This window comes from Stigmatopora nigra, chromosome 15 (assembly GCF_051989575.1).
Source record: "Stigmatopora nigra isolate UIUO_SnigA chromosome 15, RoL_Snig_1.1, whole genome shotgun sequence".
Lineage (NCBI taxonomy): Eukaryota > Metazoa > Chordata > Actinopteri > Syngnathiformes > Syngnathidae > Stigmatopora > Stigmatopora nigra.
Genome location: NC_135522.1, coordinates 1,317,765 through 1,336,950, shown reverse-complemented (window position 1 = coordinate 1,336,950; position 19,186 = coordinate 1,317,765). Strand labels below are relative to the sequence as shown.

The window sequence follows — 19,186 nt, the reverse complement described above, 5'->3', positions numbered from 1 at the left end:
TCCCACATTTGTATTAAATATTTGAATTAAACTCAAAGGTTTATTATGACATTTCTGCAAGGTCAAATAGCGGTCAAAATGGTGGTGGTGTGCCAGTGTCAGACAAAACAACAACAACCGAGTCTGTGGCACACAGGTTTATTTAACAATATGGTGGGAAATGGGCCATTTTGAACCACTTTGTACAGTGATTTCTCCTTATTTTCTGCATATTTACAGTGTTGTCAGGCTGCAAGATTTACATTAGAGGACAGTCCATCATGGATTCAAGTTTAAAGTAGGATAGAAAATGATGCGCATAACTCTGAACAAGAATCAGCAGTTTCTTACCACAGGCAAAAAAGAACAGGACTTGGAGGAGAAGTCAATGGGACTGAGAGAGAGAGAAATAAAGTGATTTTTTTGTACTTATGCAAGACAAATATTGAGCCAAGTCCAGTAAAAACGACAACAAAAAAAACATTCTGGCTTTGAACACCTGCCTACTGTGTTTGTATGTGTGCAATAGTTCATAAATCTATACAAACACTGTAATATTCCATAATCCGAAAGCAGGAAGGAAAATTAAGGCTTTCCCCCCAAAAAAGGCAGTCCTTTTTAACAATGGCATATTAGATAGAATAAATTAGCCTGGAACAAGAGAAACTGAGCGAGAAGTGATACCTAGCACCCCCCCACACAAAAAAAAAATCCCAGTTTAACTTTACAGTCTTGCTCAACACAAATACAATAATTATTTGCAAAGATAAAAAAAGGAAGAGGAAGAAAAAAAAGGATATTTTTTGTATTGAGGTTTGGTAAAAAGTCAATACCAGGGCATGATCAAAATGAGTGGGAAAAAAAAGTCAAAATCAACAACACAAAAAGACCACCGCAAAAAAAAACTTTTGCATGGCTACCGTGATCCAAAAATATATACTTTCGTCTCTCGGCGGGGGATGCTGTGGCCCCGCCCACCTGCGCATGTGAATGAAAACGCTCCAAAAAAAATTCCATTTTCCTGCTACAATCCTTCAACAAATTTCTCCAACGTGTCTCCCGTGGTGTCCCCCGCCATTCCCATGTCAGTACTCAAGCCCCCTCGATTAGGCGTGTTAACCTGCGAGAGCATGGCGCTTTGCTCCGGGGTTCCCACCCCCATGATGGGGTGCGGTGAGCTGGAGAGAAGAGCGCCGTGCTGTGGCGAGGGGTGGGGTTGCATCCTCGGGGAAGGACTGGAATGCGGGGGCTGCTGCGAGGGAGGTCTTGGGGATTGGACCGGGGCTGGCGATCTAACCTGCTTTCCCAAAGAAGTACTCATGCTCTGGTGAGCCGCCGCTGCCGCCGCTTGGGCCTGACCTTGGAGCAAATGAGGCTGGGGGCTCATGGCGGGCGCCGAGGACCCCATCTGGTGCTTCAACATTTGCTGCTGTTGTTGCTGCTGGTGCAGCATTCGTTGTTGTAGGAGGTTTTGACCCCCATCCATGCCCAATTGGGCCGAGGGAGGGAGTTGTCCCATGGAAGCCACGCCTCCTTGCATAGCCATCTGCTGTTGCTGCTGTTGCTGCTGCATCCGGACCTGGGAGTACGTTGCCGACTGTTGCTGTTGGGTGAAGTGGGCGTGTCCTGGAGGGATACCTCCCTGTTGTTGTTGTTGCTGTTGCTGCATTCGGTATACTTGTTGTCTACGGTAAAGTTGTTGGTTGCCATTTTGAGCCATGTTCATCATCTGGCCTTGGGGTCCCATGGGAGACATGCCCACCTGTTGGGGAACCGGTTGTTGTTGTTGTTGTTGTTGAGGAATCCCGGCTCTTTGCGCTTGCATCATAGCCTGCATGGCGGCCGCCGACCCCGGTGCGGCTTGGGGATTCTGCGGCTGATTAGCTTGATATTTAGCTTTAGTCCTCTGCTTGATGAAGGCGGCCATGAGCTGTGGGTTGGATTTGAGGATGTTTAGGACCTGTTGTTGTTGCTGAGGCGAGCTGGGAGATTTCAGGGTGCGTAGGAGCTCCTGGAGGGCGTTGGAGGCGATGTTTCCGGGAATTCCACGTGACATGTTTGGATGTTGTTGCTGTTGTTGTGAGGGACCTTGGGGTGGCATTTGGAGACCCTGCTGCTGAGGCATCATGGCTCTTTGAATTAGCTGACCTTGTTGGAGCATGCCGCTTCCTTGAGGTTGTTGGGCGGCCATGACGCCCTGTTGGGGAGGCCCCTGAGGTTTCTGCATGGGGTTTTGCATCCCGCCACCCCATTGGTTTGGTGGCATGGCCTGCATGACTTGGGGTCCTCGCATCATTTGCATCTGGCCTTGCATGGGGCCCATCATTCGTGGGTGGTTCATGGGCATCCCGTTCATGGCATAACTTTGCTGTTGATGTTGTTGTTGATGTTGATGTTGTTGTAGCTGTTGTTGTTGTTGTTGTTTTGCCTTGGCGGCCATTTCTGCCATCTCAATCTGCTTGGCTACTTTCAAAGCCGCCATTTGTTGTTGCTGTTGTTGTTGTAACTGCGTCGGCATTGGAGCCGGAACTTGGTGCTGCGAGCCCGGTAAGGGGGATTGCTGTTGTTGTGGGTGGAGAGGCGACGATTGGGGTCCAGGTTTACCCTGCGGGATGGGCGTGGCGGGTTGGCTGTTGCCACGGCTGTTGCCGGGGAAACTTTGGAGTGCGTTGGAGGGCGTGGTTGGAGCTTGTTGCGGCGTTTGCGGGGTATGAGGTTGCGGCGTGGAGTTGGGGGTGCCGGGGGCGGAGGAGCCGGGCGGGGACGGCATGGGGGCGGCCCTTCCGGCCATGGTGGTGGCCATGCGGCGGCGCATGAGTTGGGCCTGTTGGAGGCGCTGTTGGATTTGCTGTTGGCGGAGTTTGTGCTTGATGTTGAGGCAGAAGGGAACCAGGCATTTGTTTTCCTGGCAGTGTTTGGCGTGGTAGCAGCACAGGGCGATCAGCTGTTTGCAAACGGGGCAGCCGCCGTTGGTTTTGCGCTTGCAGCCTTTGGTGTGCTGGACCACACGTTTCATCTTCTGGCAAGATGGTAGCGAGCAGTTGGCATTGCGGCATTGGCAGGCGTGGACCAGGGATTGGATGCAGCGTTGGATGCTCAGGCGGCGGCTCTCTTGGGGGCTCTTGGAGGATTCGCCGCTTTGGTTGTTGCTGTCGTCGTCCAAGTCTAGGCCCCATTTTACCATGCGGTGCTCGTGGCCCTTGGCGCTGTAGCAGTTGGAGCATAGGTCGAAGTCCTTTAAAGGAGGGGGGGAAGAAGAAGAATGTGTTAAAGTGTCCAGTTTGGAAGACTGGGTTGAAGTTGGCCGATATATAGGGAGATTTTTTTATCATTCTATATTTTTTCTCATTGGCTGCCAGTGGCAGTGATGGACCAATCAGAGTTGCTCTTTAACGTCAACTTGATTTCACGTGGATCATTTTCGATATAATATTTAGATTTTTTTTATATAAAGGGATTAAATGAACTGGATTAAAATCCCTGAATATTTCGTTTTTAATAGATCTAAAACAATGTTTATTTTAGCTTTTTTTTAAATATATTTTTTAGATTTTACAAAATGATTTTTGAACTAAAAACAGAAAAAAATGATTAAAAAAATAACAATTATTGATTTAAAATGGTAAAAATCAGGACATGTAATATACATCTATACTCTATTTTAATTTGATCCTAGAACAGAAAGTCGGCACTCATCATTTAATTTCCTGGGCCACACAAAATGATGCGGCGGGCCAGATTTGGCCCCCGGGCCGCCACTTTGACACCTGTGGACTATTTACAATAAACGGTAGGAACCAATTTTTGTCCAGGGAACCGTATACGGCTCGAGAGCCACCACTGCTTAGAAAAAAGTTGACACAAATGAAATACAAATTTTGTGTCTTACCTCACAGACGGTGCAATGCCATCGAGTCTCCACATGGCGTTTACACTCATTACACGTGTAGACAAAGCGATCCTGTCCTTGGTTGTGCAGTTCCACCAGCATACACATGGTGCTCCACTTGCATCGCCTCAACGAACTAAACTCCCAGTGCTTGTCTCGAGCCAACGTCAGGAAGGAATCTCGCCCGTCCATCAGTTCGCACGCCAGTGGAGGGTCAGGGTCCATGATGGGAGGTAAAGTATTAACCACAGGCCCGGAATGGAGGTGAATCACAAAAAAAACCTGCGTAGAAAAAGACATTTTTGAGTTTAGGGGAACCTGGTTCGAATCCCGAGTCATTGATAGGTTTATATTTGACCTCTTTGTGCTTCTCCATGGTGGCGTAGAGCTTCTGGGACAGATCATTAGCTACATTTGGCATGCCGGGCTTTTTCTTGTTAGCACGGCTAATGCTGCTTTTATTCTTGTTGGTCTTCTTGTTGTTCTTCTTTTTGGCGTTTTTGCTGTCAGCGTGGGCTCCCTTTTGGGGGAAAAAAAGGGGGAAATATGTGGGTGTTTAGATTTTTGGTAGAGAGAGTTTGTTGATTATCTGAAGATTTTAAATTGACCTCTGGTGTATCGCAGGAGGCCGTGTTCTCCTCTTTTTTTCGCTCTTCTTCTTCCTGTTCGAGTTCTTTTATGCTTTCCTCCAGCACGTTGGGCCAAAAGTCGCCTTCGAAGTAGGGGAGTTCGTTGGCGCTGGTGAGACGGTCTTCTGTGGCTTGCTTGAAGATGTCCTGGTGGACAAAAGAGGAGCAAAAAAAATGTGGGGATATTGAAAGAATTTTTTTATGGGAGATGAGAACGGTGAGGGAATAAACAATGTTATTAAATCTCACTTTTCTTGGATTCTATAATGATGGTGGATGGGGGGAATCATTTTAATTCATGTTGAGAACTTGATGAAATGTGTTGAATTAACTTTCATGATAAAAATTGGGGTTGAATTTTGGAGTAAACTGAACACAAATATGATAGTTTGCATACGTCGCCCAAATTTTTCCCTTATTAATAATTGCAATTCCCCTTATTAAGCGATTTTATCAAACACGGCACACACTTAGGGGCGCACATAAAAGTCAAAACTTTTCTCCAAAATGGACGTGGTGCCCAAGCAGTATGCACTAAATGTTGCTGTATGACACTGATAGTTTGACTTTCTGGGTACATTGCTTGCTGACGCGCTATATTTATACAGTGAAAAGGCATAAAACATGAATATTAGCAGTTGACGATGACGTTTTTGTCTGCTACGAGTGACTGAGACAATCCGAATTAGAACCAAAATGGCTAAAACTGGATTGGTTTTACAAAAAAAACGTATTTAAAAAAAAAAATGGTAAAAAGGTTGTTGTATGGCCTACACAATTTGAAATGATCACAAAAAACATATTTTCAGTACTGTAAGGTGCACCATCAATGAATGACATTTTTCCCATATATAAGGCGCACTGGATTATAAGGCGCCCCATCTATTTTGTAGAAAATTTAAGACTTTTAAGTGCGCCTTATAGTTGTGAAAATACAGTAAGTTGATAAGTATAACGAATGGGAATGCAACATGATCATTCAATATTCAAATCCTAAGATACCAACCTTGAAATCATGTATGATTCTCTCAGCAAAAGCTTTTTCCAGCATCTTTTTGTACCACTCTTGGAGCCTCTTGGGTTTGGGAATCTTCTGGTCGGGAGGATGACAGTGGAATATGTAGTCGTCTCCTTCACTGGGTGGGCAGGCCCAGATGTGACCCATCACATATCTAAAAAAAAAACATGTTAACATTAAGTAAAAAAAAAAAGTGGGGCATTTGGCACATAATATCCAAACAAAAGATGGCTGACTCACCCCATTTTTCTGACATACTCCAGATACCCAATCAAGATCTCATGGTAAACGGCCGTCCTGAGCAACCTTGGCTTGAAGAAGTGAATACTGTCCAGGTATGATATATAAACCCGCCTAAAAAAGTGAAAAAAAATCTTTAAAAACTTGCTCAACCAGACAGTGATTGATTTTTTTTTTTTTTACAATTTTTTTACCTTGTATTTGGAAAAGAACATTCAGAGCCGTATTCCTGTACGTGCATACCAAAGAAACAAACATCCACCCCGTCGATTTCCTCAAATGCAAAAAGTGCTTTAGTTCTGTAAGGGAAGCTCTCCACCATTTCACCCGAACTGACAAACCTGGACAGACAAAAAAAAAAACATGTCAAAACACACCAAACGTCCAAATAATTGACAAAAAGTCCTAAAACACATCTACCCTATTTTCACGACTATAAGGTGCACCGCATTATAAGCCGCACCCTCAATGAATGACATTTTTTCCACATATAAGGCGCACTGTAATATAAGGCGCACTGTCTATTTTGGAGAAAATGTAAGACTTTTAAGTGCGCCTTATAGTGGTGAAAATATGGTAAATAATTGAGGTCTACATACCTAGACTTCATTCCAGGCTTGACTTCCACCGTTTTATCAGAACTGGCAACGACTCGCACAAAAACCTCGCCAGATTCCGGATGGTTCTGCCTTTTCAAGTACTTATTTACTCTATCCTCAATGTAGGTCCCCAACTTAGTTGACTGCAACCCTTTAAAACACACACAAAAAACAGAATCTTTAATAAATCCACTCAACATTAAGCATTACAATGTCCATTTATCTTACTTTTGGCTGAAAATCTGTTGTCCTTTTTAGTTTTCCCGGCCCTTTTTAAACAGTTGTCGCAGATAAACCTAAAAAAAATAAAAATACAAGAGCGTGAGAAGGAAATTTGCACGTTTTGACGTAAAAAAAGGCAAAAAACCACTCACCCCGACGGCCAAATGATGTCATAATGCAAAACGCAGATCTGATGCATCTTGCGCCCGCAGTCCTTACATTCAACAAACCTGAAAAATCCGACAAAAGTGTCCTTATATTTACCCCCAAATCTCCCAAAACTTAAGTTGTACTTACGGTTCAGCATCCAACATGTCATTTTTCTTCTTCTCAAACTCCTCTTTGGATATCATTCTTAAAAAGAAATTCCAAGTTAGCTTTTTCTGAGAGACCACACCCACTTATTTCAAATTTCAAGACTCCGCCCCCCCTCCCAAACTTACGTCTGTGACTGTGCCGGGTCGTCCCCCAACGTCACGCTGTTGCCCTGGATTTCGTTGAAGCACTTCTCACAGAAGTGATACCTGTCAACAATAAGTCCACAAAGATTAATTAACATAACAACAGTGACAATAAAAAATAAATAAAAAAATCAGGCAGTTTTCCCTCGATTATCGCAAATTCACTACTTTGCTTCCTTATAAATGTTATCGAAAAAAATCTTAGCGCTTTGTTTACATGTGGCATAAAATTAAATTCTAAGTTTTGTTCATAAAATTAATTACTGTAAACATGTGTGAAAAAAACACGGCACATTACAACATTAGCAACAATTAATGTTGTGGAAAATGTCCAAATGCAAAAAAAATCTAATTCCAACAATTTTCTCTCATTCTTAATAAGTGCTGTAAGTTTGGAATCCAGTATTTTTCTTAAATATTTCGAAAATGGATGTGTCTGTTAACTTCAAAATAATTTTGGCAAACTGGATGCAATAATATTCTGTCCAGCAGGTGGCACTTGGGAGAAAAATTCTAAGTTTGAATAAAAACTTTCTATATTTTAAGACAATTTGCTAATGCAAACTGACCGTTTTATGTGTACAAAGTATTCCAAATGCAGTAATACCAACGTGGTACTTAATTTTAACACCAAAAATGTCATTTACCTGTTCTGATAGCTGTAGTAGATGCCATCCCTCGAGATGGTGCACAGTTGTTTACCATAGCAACACAGCGTTTGCGGTGAGAACTCGTACTACAGACAGAAAAAAAATAATAATAATTCACATTTCCACGTGGTAAAAAGCCGCGTGACGTTCTACCTTTCGGCTACAGCAGTAACCCAGCGACTTCATGACGGGTTCGATCTCCGTCTCGAAGACCTCGGCCAGCTTGGTGCAATTCTTGTAAACGCGCGACGTCTTGCGGTTGTACAGCCACGCATTGTTGAACATTAGCCAGACGTCGTCCACGTACTGCCACGGTTCCTGGTACTGTCCCGTGTCCAGTTTGCGTTTAATGGTGGACAGGTCGATGGGATTCTTCACAATGTCAAAGTAGTCCTGAAAAGTGGGAAACGGGCTTGAGTTTTAGGAGGAAATTCAAAAAATATATAAAGTTTGGGTTGACACTTACTGGGATGTCGAGTAGCAGGGGGTCCACGGGCTGTCGGAAGGGAAGCGACTCCGGGTCTTGCCTGTAGAGGGCCTCGAGTGTGGGCATCAGAGCTTGTCGGAGCTCCTCCGGTCTGAAAACTGCACAAAGAAAATTAAAGAAATTAATTCTCAAGTCAAAAGTTTCCACAGGATTGCATGTTAATTCTCGAAAAGCTAGCTGACTTTTTTTGCGGCTTTGAGCGGCGGCGGCGTTGCCCCCGCTTTCCGCCTCGTCTTTGGGTTCCGTCTTGACCACCGGCTTCTTTTCGTCCGTCTCCTTGGGTTCCTGCTTTGGCTCCTCCTTCTTCACCACAGGGGGTTTGCTTTCGTCATCACGCTAAAAGAACAGAATAATAGAGGGAGGGTGTCGTGTTAATATATCTAAGTACTGTTTAATATCCAAGTACTGTTTAATATCCAAGTACTGTTAATATATATAAGTAATGTTTAATATCCAAGTACTGTTTAATATCCAAGTACTGTTTAATATCCAAGTACTGTTTAATATCCAAGTACTGTTTAATATCCAAGTACTGTTTAATATCCAAGTACTGTTTAATATCCAAGTACTGTTTAATATCTAAGTACTGTTTAATATCTAAGTACTGTTGAAACCAGCCCTCAAAATTATATTCATGAGAGTTTAGTATCTAAATATCTATGGTTTTCAACAGTACTTAGATATTAAACAGTACTTGGATATTAAACAGTACTTGGATATTGAACAGAACTTAGATATTAAACAGTACTTGGATATTAAACAGTACTTGGTCACCATTTGACCGGTGACCAAAAGGGACCAAAAGACTGGCGACCAAAAGTCCGAGCACCAAATAAACAGCAAGGTTTACCTCTGCTTTCATTTGCTTGTCGGCGGAATCGCCATCGTCCTCTTTTTTGACTTCCGACATGGTTTCGGTGGCGCACACGTCGGGCAGTTTCTGTTGAGCGTTGACCTCGGCCACAGAGGCCGGGGTCGGCACTCTGTTGTCCATGCTCGTGGAAGCCTGCGACAGCTAAAGAGAAGAATATAGTCATAAGAAATGACAAAAATAAATAAATAATATATTCAAAAACCTATATATATGTAGGTAGGTATGCTTTTTGGCTGTTTGGATATGTAAAATAACCTAGCAAAACCAAAATAATAGACAAGAAAAAATCCCCTACCGGTGTGCTGGGATGTTGCGCCTGCACCGAGTTGGGCTGCTGCGTCATCATCCCGGAAGGCTGCATGGGCGTGAGCGGCTGGGCGGGGTCGGGCGGCGTGTTGACAACCGAGGGCGGACCGGGGTGGCTGCCGGGCAGGTGGGTTTGGTTGGAGGCCGGCCCACCCGTCGACGCCGGAGTGGAGGGTTGTTGCGGTGGGGGCACCGACGAGGGCGGATGGTGTTGTTGTTGTTGTTGCATTTGAAGGTTGGCCGAGGCGGTGGGCGGAGCCACCGCGGGGCCACAGGGCATTTGGGGGCCCAGGGTACCCAGGGCATTCAGAGAGAGGTTGGAATTTTGGGACTGTTTTGGGGAGAAATGGATGATTATTATCATTCATTTGTATTATTTGTTGTGGTTTTTGGTACCTGTGCCAGTGACGGTGTGTTCACGTTCATGGCGCTTCCGCCGGCGTTAAGGAATTGCCCCTGGGGTAAATACTGCCCCTGGCTGGAGGGCTGAGGAAGCATGTTATCCACGTGATTAGACATCATTCCTTGATTCTGGGGTATTCTTGAAGGAGACATGCCCATCTGGAAAAAGACAACAGATCATGTTAGTAGCTATCAAGTTATAAGGTCTTTGACAGCTATATCCACGTAGGCTGGTATTATTCAATATATTTTTTTAAATACATTGAATTCCTCATATTGTACTGTGAATATAATACACACAGCATCGAACCCTACTATTGTTCCCCTTTTGTTAGAACTACAGTCATCCCTTGATTAACGCGACTTCACTTTTTTGCGAATTTTATCTGCTATTATTTATATTTAATTTTTTTTATAGTTCATAAAAATTTGAAAATCCAATCCACGCTAAAACTTTTGCCACTTTTGCAACAAAAAACTGTTATAATAGGGGCGATCCTACCTCATGATTTTTTAAATTATTACGGTCTGGTCTACAATAACCGCGATATTCAAGGGATTACTGTACAACAACAACAAAAACAACCAAACAAGGCAATGAACAAAACAAAACAACCTTTTGGAGTTATTCTTTTGATTTGCAATGCCCCCCCCAAAATTCTAAAGTTTAAATCCCGAAAATGCTGCAATCCAAATTTGGGCTAACGGCACTGTTTCTTTAAGATTTGTCTTAATACGGAAGTCTAAGACAGAGGAGATGGAACTCACTGCTGGGATGGAGTTGATGTTGAGCTGCTGGGGGTGGTTCATGGGCGAAGAAGCCCGTGGACCCAAAGGTGACTGCGACATCTGCGCATTTTGCATTGCCATTGGGTTGTACTGATTCATTCCTTTAGAAATAATAATAATAATAATAATAATAATAATACACACAATCAATCAATGAGACATGATTGGTCTCATTTACGCTGAAAACTCCAAACAGATTGTCAAAAATGGCGGCACGTGGACTTAAAACTCGTTGGTTCGTACCTTGGGCCACCTGCATGCGGCTCATGAGCTGATTTGGTATAGCCACAGGTCCATCTAAAAGGGGGATAAACGGTCACCAACCAATCATCGGTTTAAATGTCAAAAAATTGACAGAAAACCACTGACTTGGAGGTCGGACTGGCTGCCCCGCCCCCATGGCATTGGGCGGAGTCATGGCCGTCGACTGGGGATTGGTCGCCATGCCGGGTTGTCGGGTTGGGATTCGCGAATGGCGCCGATCCTCCAACTCTTTCTGGATTTTGTAGATTTTCTCTGCCAGGAAGTGGTAATACTCATCCTAGTCAGATGAGAGAACGATAATTAGAAGATTGTATAATTATAACTAGCATTGTGTAGCTATTGTGGAAGAAGTTGGACATACCCGACTGTTTGCAGACTCATACATGTCGCCCTCCACCTTGCGGGCGTATGCTACAAGGTTGTCCATTCTGCGGTCCTTCAGTGCGGCAGGGTCAGGGGTGGGGAATATGGCTTGTACTCTAAGAGGAAGATTTATAAACACAAATGAAATTAATATAAAACAAAATTGTCAGATATACTGGGTTTTCTCGCATATTAGCCGCCTTTGCTATAAGCCGTACTGTTAAAATTGTCATATTCATAGTTTTAATAGGGAGTACAAATGTGTACTTTGAAGGAAAAATCTTAAGAAAGATCATCCCAAGTGGTATTTCTGAAGTCAAGTCTAATTTATGCGCATATAAGCCGTACACTTCACATACTGTGCGTAAATGCGAGAAAATACAGTAAATATGTTGGTGTTAGAGTACATGCAACCTACAGCTTGTGCACCAGGTGGGTGCGTAGATCCTGAGTGACATGCTCATGCCAGGCCTTCCTGACCCCCGAAGCGGAGAGAGGGGCGGCGGCAGGAAGGTTTCCCATGCCCCCCGCCACAGAACCATCTGGCAACAGCTGACTGGAACACAAAAAGCAACAAAAAACATTTTTGGGGGTTATTTCAGTGCTAATATTGTGACACTAAAATTACACCATCTCTAAAAAGTTCAATCAGAATGTCCTACAAATGACTCATTGATTACGTGGAATTTCATAACTATGGATGTCTATGGTGAATGAAATCAAAGGCTAATTGGAAATTATTAAAATGGCAGCTGAACTCACTTGTTGAGAGTGGAGGCCAATGAATCCCCGTGCAAGCCAGTCTGGTCTGAAGAGGAGATCCCCAAGCCTGCTGCCATCTGGTTGATCTGATTAGATCCTGAAAAAAATCATTAAAAAAATCGTCAATTGACTATATATTAAAATCGGACCGTTGCATACGGGTTTTATTGTATTGGATCAATCTGATTACCTATTGCATTGATATTACGTAGCTGTTGAGGGCTATGTTGAGCCTGGCTCTGGTTCTGAGCGGGGGACTGGTTGCCGTAAGGGAGACCCAGCGCGGCGTAGGCCCTCTGCATGGAGCTCGGGTCGATGTGCGTGGTGGCCGAGTTGTGGATGGTCGGGGCGCTGGGTTGGCCGGCCCCCGCCGTGTTGTTGATAGCATTCTGTAGGCTAGCTCCGGGGGAACCCAGCATAGCTTTGGGTGGATGAAAAAAATGCAATTAGTCCTCTAAAATGTAAACAGTCAAGACGTAGAATTGTAAAAGTTTGGGTAAGAAAATGTGTCAAAGTGGCGGCTCGGGGGCCAAATCTGGCCCGCAGCATCATTTTGTGTGGCCCGGTAAAGTTAATAATGAGTACTGACTTTCTGTTTTAGAATCAAATTCAAATGAAGAGTAAAGATGTATATTAAATTTCCTGATTTTCCCCTTTTAAATCCATAATTGTCATTTGTAATCCATTTTTTCTGTTATTAGTTCAAAATTCATGTAGTAAAATCTAAAGATATATATAATAAAAGCTAAAATAAACATTGTTTTAGATCCATAAAAAACTGAATATTTAGGGTTTTTAATCCAGTTCTTTTAATCCATTTATAAAAAATAAAAAAAATCTAAATATTATATCTAAAATGGTCCGGCCCACATGAAATCAAGTTGACTTTAAATCAGCCGCGAACCAACTTGAGTCCGACACCCTTGCTTCGAGAGGTCAACAATGGAGGCAGAAATGTGGAAAAAATATTATTTGCGTCATACTGGTTCTATGGCGCTTCTCCGAACCGTGCTACGGGCTGACAGGTCGCACGCTGCCTCCGCGGGGATTTAAATCCGTCATCGGCTCCGTCGACCAATCGCAAAGTGACTAGGCTCCAGAACCCCGCCCACCCACGAGAGCGACGCACGAAAGCCCTCCCCTTCGGGTGTCACATTACGAGCCGGGCCTTTGCCGAGGCATCCTGCCAGAGTTCTAAAGCCGGCTGGCGGAAATGTGCAACCTGCAGGTGGCGCAAGCTCTTACTTTCACATTCGCTTCAAGGGTTGTGTGTGTGTGGTTTTCCGGCCGAATATGGAAACAAAAAAAAAATGGCTTTTTGTTGTGTTTGAAAGATTTAGCTAGTACTCACGCTGCTGGTTTCTCTTGTCACTGGCGTTTTTCAAGGGCAGACAGACGGGACAGTCGTGCCGTGTGCAGTTCTTCCAATGGGAGATGATCTGCCTGGATGATGCACAGTGGGCCACTATGCCAAAAGAGAAAGATTGACAGGTGTCAGTCACAATGGCAATTCTTGGACAAGTTTAATACTTCTTTTTCTTATACAGTAATACCGTGTAATTGTGTGTACATATGTGTATATACGCGTGTATATGTGTGTACGTGTATATATGTGTGTATGTGTATATATGTGTGTATGTGTACATGTGTGTATGTGTATATATGTGTGTATATGTGTGTATATGTGTGTATATGTGTGTATATGTGTGTATATGTGTGTATATGTGTGTATATGTGTGTATATGTGTGTATATGTGCGTATATGTGCGTATATGTGCGTGTATGTGCGTATATGTGTGTATGAGTGTATATGTGTATATGTGTGTATATGTGTGTATATGTGTGTATATGTGTGTATGTGTGTATGTGTGTATGTGTATATATGTGTATAAATGTGTATAAATGTGTGTATACGTGTGTGTACATGTGTGTACATGTGTGTACATGCGTGTACATGCGTGTACATGTGTGTACATGCGTGTACATGTGTGTACATGTGTGTACATGTGTGTACATGTGTGTACATGTGTGTACATGTGTGTACATGTGTGTACATGTGTGTACATGTGTGTACATGTGTATATGTATATATACACATACATACACACACACATATACATACATACACAAACATACACACACATATACACATACATGCATACACACACATATACACATATATATACACATAAATTGGTTGATATTATGTTACGAGCACGTTGCCGTGCAAAAAATGTCAAAGAATGCTGGCGGTGGAGGTGAAGTTTGTTTGTGTTGACTTACCTTGGCAAGATTTTCCGGCCTGGCAATGGGTCATGTGGTTGAGGACGTTCTTCATGGTGCGGCAGTGGGGCAGGGTGCAGGCCCTCAGGTCCCCGTTGGCCTGCTCCCGCCTCTGGCACTTGTGCGCGTGAAGTAGCAGGACCAGCTGCTGCTGAATGAGTTTGCGCTTCTCGGGATCGGCCGTGGGGCCGCCGGACACGGCGCCGCCGGGTACCATGCCCGCCGTGGCTACCTGCTGCTGCATCTGGGACTGCACGCCATGGAACACCGTCTCAGAATCATGGATGCCAGTGCCAGAAGGGACGGTTTTGTAAATAAATGAAGGCTCACCATGCTTGGCAGACTCCCGGCTCCTTTCATTTCCGTGGGGAATTGAGGCAGATTGTTAGGAAGGCCGCTCTTGTTCTGGAGTTGTTGGACATTGACACCCGTGGGTCCCATCTGCTGGACGCCGCCTTGACCGTACTGCTGGCCAAATGACGCGCCGGACATTCCCATCTAAATTTGGAGGAATCAAAGAAAACACAAACATTTAAGCTTTCTGTTTTAGGATCAAATTCAGATGAAGAGTACAGATGTATATTACATTTCCTGATTACCCCTTTTAAATCAATTATTGTAATTTTTTTAATCAATTTTTCAGTTTTTAGTTCAAAAAACATGTTGTAAAATCTAAAATATATATTTTTAAAAAGCTAAAATAAACATTGTTTAAACTGAATATTTGGGGCTTTTAATCCAGTTATTTTAGTCCATTTTTAAAAATAAAAATCTAAATATATCTAAAACAGTCCCAATTCTATACAGTACACTATACAGTAATCCCTCAAATATCGCTGTTAACGTACAACAGATATGGCCGAAATAATAAAAAATATGTTTTCATATTTTAATGAACATTAAAAAAATATATAATAATATTGTAAAAAAAAAATCACAGCTTAGTGAATTCCCAATAATCGAGATTTTACGTTAAATGAGCTCACGAGTATTACTCTGAAGTCCTTTCAGATTCAGTCTGTCGTCCACTGCCAGTTACTCAGTACAACAAGCGAGCCCTTCCCGTGAAGGCAAAAATATGGGAGGAGCCAAGGAAGGGCTCGCTAGTCAGCTAAGCAGAGTGCCGAGCGGCGGTGGTGGCGGCGGCTGCTTTTGCCCCTCCCCCATCCTTCTCCGAAGCGGAACCGGCTCGCCCGATGCCTCGCTCTCATTCGCAGTGGCACGCGACTTTTTGGCTTGGTGATCTCCATTTAATGGGCCGTCACCCAACTCGGCGCGTACAAGTAAACAAAAGTGATCTATGTGGAGACTCCGCTACTTTGATTTTTCCTCAAAATTTAGCTAGCTCTGTTAGCGACACCCAAACATCTAATTTTCAGTCCTCATCCCCCCAAATCACAGTCATAAAAAAAAACATAGATATCCCTCACCTTATTGACGTGTCCAGCTTGCGGGTTATGTCCACCCAATTGCGGTCCTCCTTGGGTCAGGGTCTCCGCCAGCACGCTACCCCCGACGCTAGCTCCTCCCATTCCTTGGCCCTGGTACTGCAAACCAGGTCTACCTCGACCTACTGACCCCAGAGCTCCATTCATCACCTGTCCGGTGGGGCCCATGACCCCATGACCCTGCCCACTGTTCAACAAGGCCTGGTTGTAGCCCATTCCGCCATTTCCTTGCCCCGTCCCGACGGCCATTTTTTGGCTCTGGACGGACTGGTGGTTTGGAGACCCTTGGCTAAGTGGGTTTTTACTCAACACTGCTCCCAGCTGGCCGCCGACCATTCCTCCCTGTTGGGCGGGATTGAGAGAATTTCCCAAGATGGAGGAGCTACCCGGCCGTAGGAGTTCGGATAACTGCTTGTGTTTGGCGGCGGCGTCCGCCACCATGGAGTTGAGACCGCCAGGACCCCCCGTGGCGCCGCCATTGGAGGGCATTCCCATTTGTGATAGGTCTCCGTTAGGAATGAGTTCGTCGGGGAGGTCATTTTCCAGGTCGAAGAGGGACACCAGATCTGAAAAATCAAAAATGGAGAGTTATAGGTTTAAAAAAACTATTTTCACGACTGTAATGCACACTTAAAAGTCTTAAATTTTCTCCAAAATAGACAGGGCGCCTTATAACACAGTGTGCCTTATATATGGAAAAAAATTAAAATGTGTCATTCATTGACAGTGCGCCTTATAATGCGATGTGCCATATAGTTGTGAAAATACAGTAACTTTGATTTCAATCATGGTTGGCAAGACTTTCTGTACAAGCTAGAGTATAAAAAAATAGCCTAGTTTGATTTTATTTGGGTGCTACGGTGACCAACTAGCATTAATTCCTAGACCTAGGACATCATGTCCTTAGGTGAATGTGATATTTGTGATATTACAACGCTTTTACTGTTATTAATCATAATAACAGTAAAATTAGTATCGGTTAGTAGTGGGACTGGTTTGAAATGGCGGCTACTTGCCTCTAGTTTATGGTTTGAGGATTCTGAGTTCAGACTAGTAAACTAACTTAGACTAGAATGTCATTTACAGAAGAACCTATTTGAATATCTCAACCAGATTAGGTAATTTTGGACAATATGTCCGATTATGATGATTATGGTGGCGGACGCTGGAAATGGAAGGCACCACCTTCCTCAAGGCAATCTGTTCCACATCAGCAGAAGATTCAGAGAAGCTCGCTCGCCACGCTCGAGGGATGTCGAGACTCGCAACGCTCGGATGCGTTTTGAACGCACCTCAGTGAATAATGTTCGCCGGAGGAGCTGGTGTTGATATACGCACCAGTCAGATGCTTTTGGGTGGAAAGCTCTGGTGATTGGAGGATGTTTTTGGCCATTTTCTTAGCCCCTTCTCTCGACAAGCCCACTCAGGCTTAGTAAACTCTTCACCTGATTTCTTGCGGAAACTTGCTTATTTGAAGGGAGTGTCCAATAGTTACAATAGTTATCGTTACCATGATTATTGTTGGATGAGAAAAACAAATGTCCATCTAAGCCTGCTTTTTTTAAACTGCAAATGGCTGAAAATTTTTTTTGTTGTGCTTTTGACCATAGAAATCTAACAACTAGTTGCTTAATAAATGTGTTTTCTAGTGTAGTTATGACTTTGGGGGCTGACAGCACAAATGGGGAGGAAAAACATGTATTTGTTGAAATACTCAAGTTGTGTTTTACTTAGGTTATATTTGTTCGCCATTTAAAACATGTAAACAAACGTTGAGCCGTTTTTTCCTTTACTGGAACTTAAAAAAACGGATTTATTCATAGATAAATAGATGTCTAAATTATCAGAACCGTTAGCATTAGCCGAAGTTAGCACTCAGAAACGAATGGAACCGTCTTTCAACTTGCCATTAGATTACATGTTCATTTTTCCCTTGTCTATTTTAAACAGCGCCCCTAGAGGTTAGGATGATTGACCGAATAACTGAAATTCCTCCTGACACAGGTTGCATTTCAGTGACAAGGGAGTCAAAACTTAGAAAAGCACGTTCATTTAACTAATGACAGGTTGTCAGCCTACAAATTATTGAACAAACCGCAAGGGTTTTTTGTCCAATATTAGGTTTAATGTACCTACAAGCAAACACAAATGAAATATTTGAACGAATGTCACTTGGGCTTCGTCGAAACTAGCTAGTTTAACGTTCGAGACCTATTTAGCATTCGCAATTTGGACTAGGAACATCTTTAGCCTGTTAGCATAACAACAACAAAAATGGAAGAAAAAATGAACCGTAACACTCACCTGGGCCGTCCGATACCGATAGTGGTGAATTAAGTTTGGGTCGCTTTGCAGTCGGGGGTCCGAGATCCAGCAGGTTGTCAGCCATTGTGGTTTTTCAGCCCGTAGTGGTCCCAGGCTTGTTGTTTTGTTGGTTTTGGTCCAATTGTTAACTTACTGATGACTGATCGTCAAAGGGGGGATCAATTGAGTTGGGATCTATTTCTTTTCCTCGAGTGACAAAATGCTGCCCGGGAAGAGCAGCTTTCAAAAGAAAGGCAACAGCGCCACGCTTCGCCACCGGAGATCACCCCATGATAATCCAACATCCAACAGCCACATAATGATCCCCAATAACCGCATCCGAAATGATCTCGTGTCGAGAGGGGACAAAAAAAGAGTCAATCAGGAGATATTCGTCGAAGCGGACGCGGAGCCATTTCGTCGGCTTTCGCCGGCGATTCGTCCGCGCGGAGTCATTTTTTTTCGTCGTCGAAGCGAGCCTCCGAAAAATCCACCTCTGGTTTAGATCAAAAGAGCAAAAATCCCAAAATAATTTCTTTGAAGCCGATTATTTTTGCAATGGCTGTCGCGCCGAAGAATTCTCGGCTTCGGGACGGACGGCGAGAAGCGGCGCTCGACGCTCGCTAAAAAGGGAAATCAAATATTACGGTGGGCTTTCGGTACGACAAAATCTCGAGTAGCCCTCACATGTTGGCATTAATCCTCGCCGGGTGAGCTGGGGCTTCCAATCGGGGCGACCAAATGCCGCTGGGGGTCCGCTCTGGGTGGCTCCGGTCGGCAATTTTTTTTTCTTTTTTTTTTTTTTTTTTACAATGAATGCTCCCCCAGAAATCCCGATTCCGAGCCGCGTCAAGATGGCGGCTGTTGATTCCTACGATACAAAAAGTTTTTTTTCTTCCCAGCTAGACTGTGGGGGAGGAGGGAGGGGAGGGACGTTACAAATGACGTCATGACGTAAACCTATGCCCCACCTTGCGTCACGTGGACGTAAAGGCCAATTGCTGCCGGAAAAATAATGGATGTTATATATTTCGGTACGCTACACTTTTTGTAAAAATTAAAAATATATTGAATACAAAAGAAGAATAAATAATAATAAACATACTTACTTTTTTATGGTGACATCAATGACAGACAATGAGCTGAGACAAAAAAAGTCTACTGTACTTTTTATCTCTCTACCAAAGCACTATTTTTGGTCATTTATCTTTTTTTTT

At 43.6% G+C, this 19,186-nt stretch overlaps 1 protein-coding gene across 1 annotated transcript; it reads right to left on the bottom strand.

Annotated features, from left to right (window-relative positions):
• Nucleotides 1-122: 122 nt before the first annotated feature.
• On the bottom strand, nucleotides 123-18,857 carry LOC144208029 (CREB-binding protein-like). The gene is made up of 31 exons (XM_077733683.1): nucleotides 17,970-18,857; nucleotides 15,648-16,231; nucleotides 14,548-14,715; nucleotides 14,218-14,467; nucleotides 13,286-13,399; nucleotides 12,125-12,355; nucleotides 11,935-12,031; nucleotides 11,591-11,728; nucleotides 11,171-11,288; nucleotides 10,915-11,086; nucleotides 10,789-10,842; nucleotides 10,525-10,646; nucleotides 9,751-9,915; nucleotides 9,344-9,685; nucleotides 9,025-9,189; nucleotides 8,357-8,510; nucleotides 8,154-8,272; nucleotides 7,841-8,080; nucleotides 7,685-7,773; nucleotides 7,020-7,100; nucleotides 6,874-6,930; nucleotides 6,729-6,806; nucleotides 6,583-6,650; nucleotides 6,355-6,505; nucleotides 5,950-6,096; nucleotides 5,756-5,869; nucleotides 5,504-5,669; nucleotides 4,477-4,644; nucleotides 4,227-4,388; nucleotides 3,869-4,150; nucleotides 123-3,214 (listed from the first exon to the last, which is right to left on the bottom strand). Exons 1-31 carry the CDS (start codon nucleotides 18,052-18,054, stop codon nucleotides 1,004-1,006), a joined length of 7,092 nt encoding a protein of 2,363 aa, XP_077589809.1. The 5' UTR covers nucleotides 18,055-18,857; the 3' UTR covers nucleotides 123-1,003.
• Nucleotides 18,858-19,186: the final 329 nt, after the last annotated feature.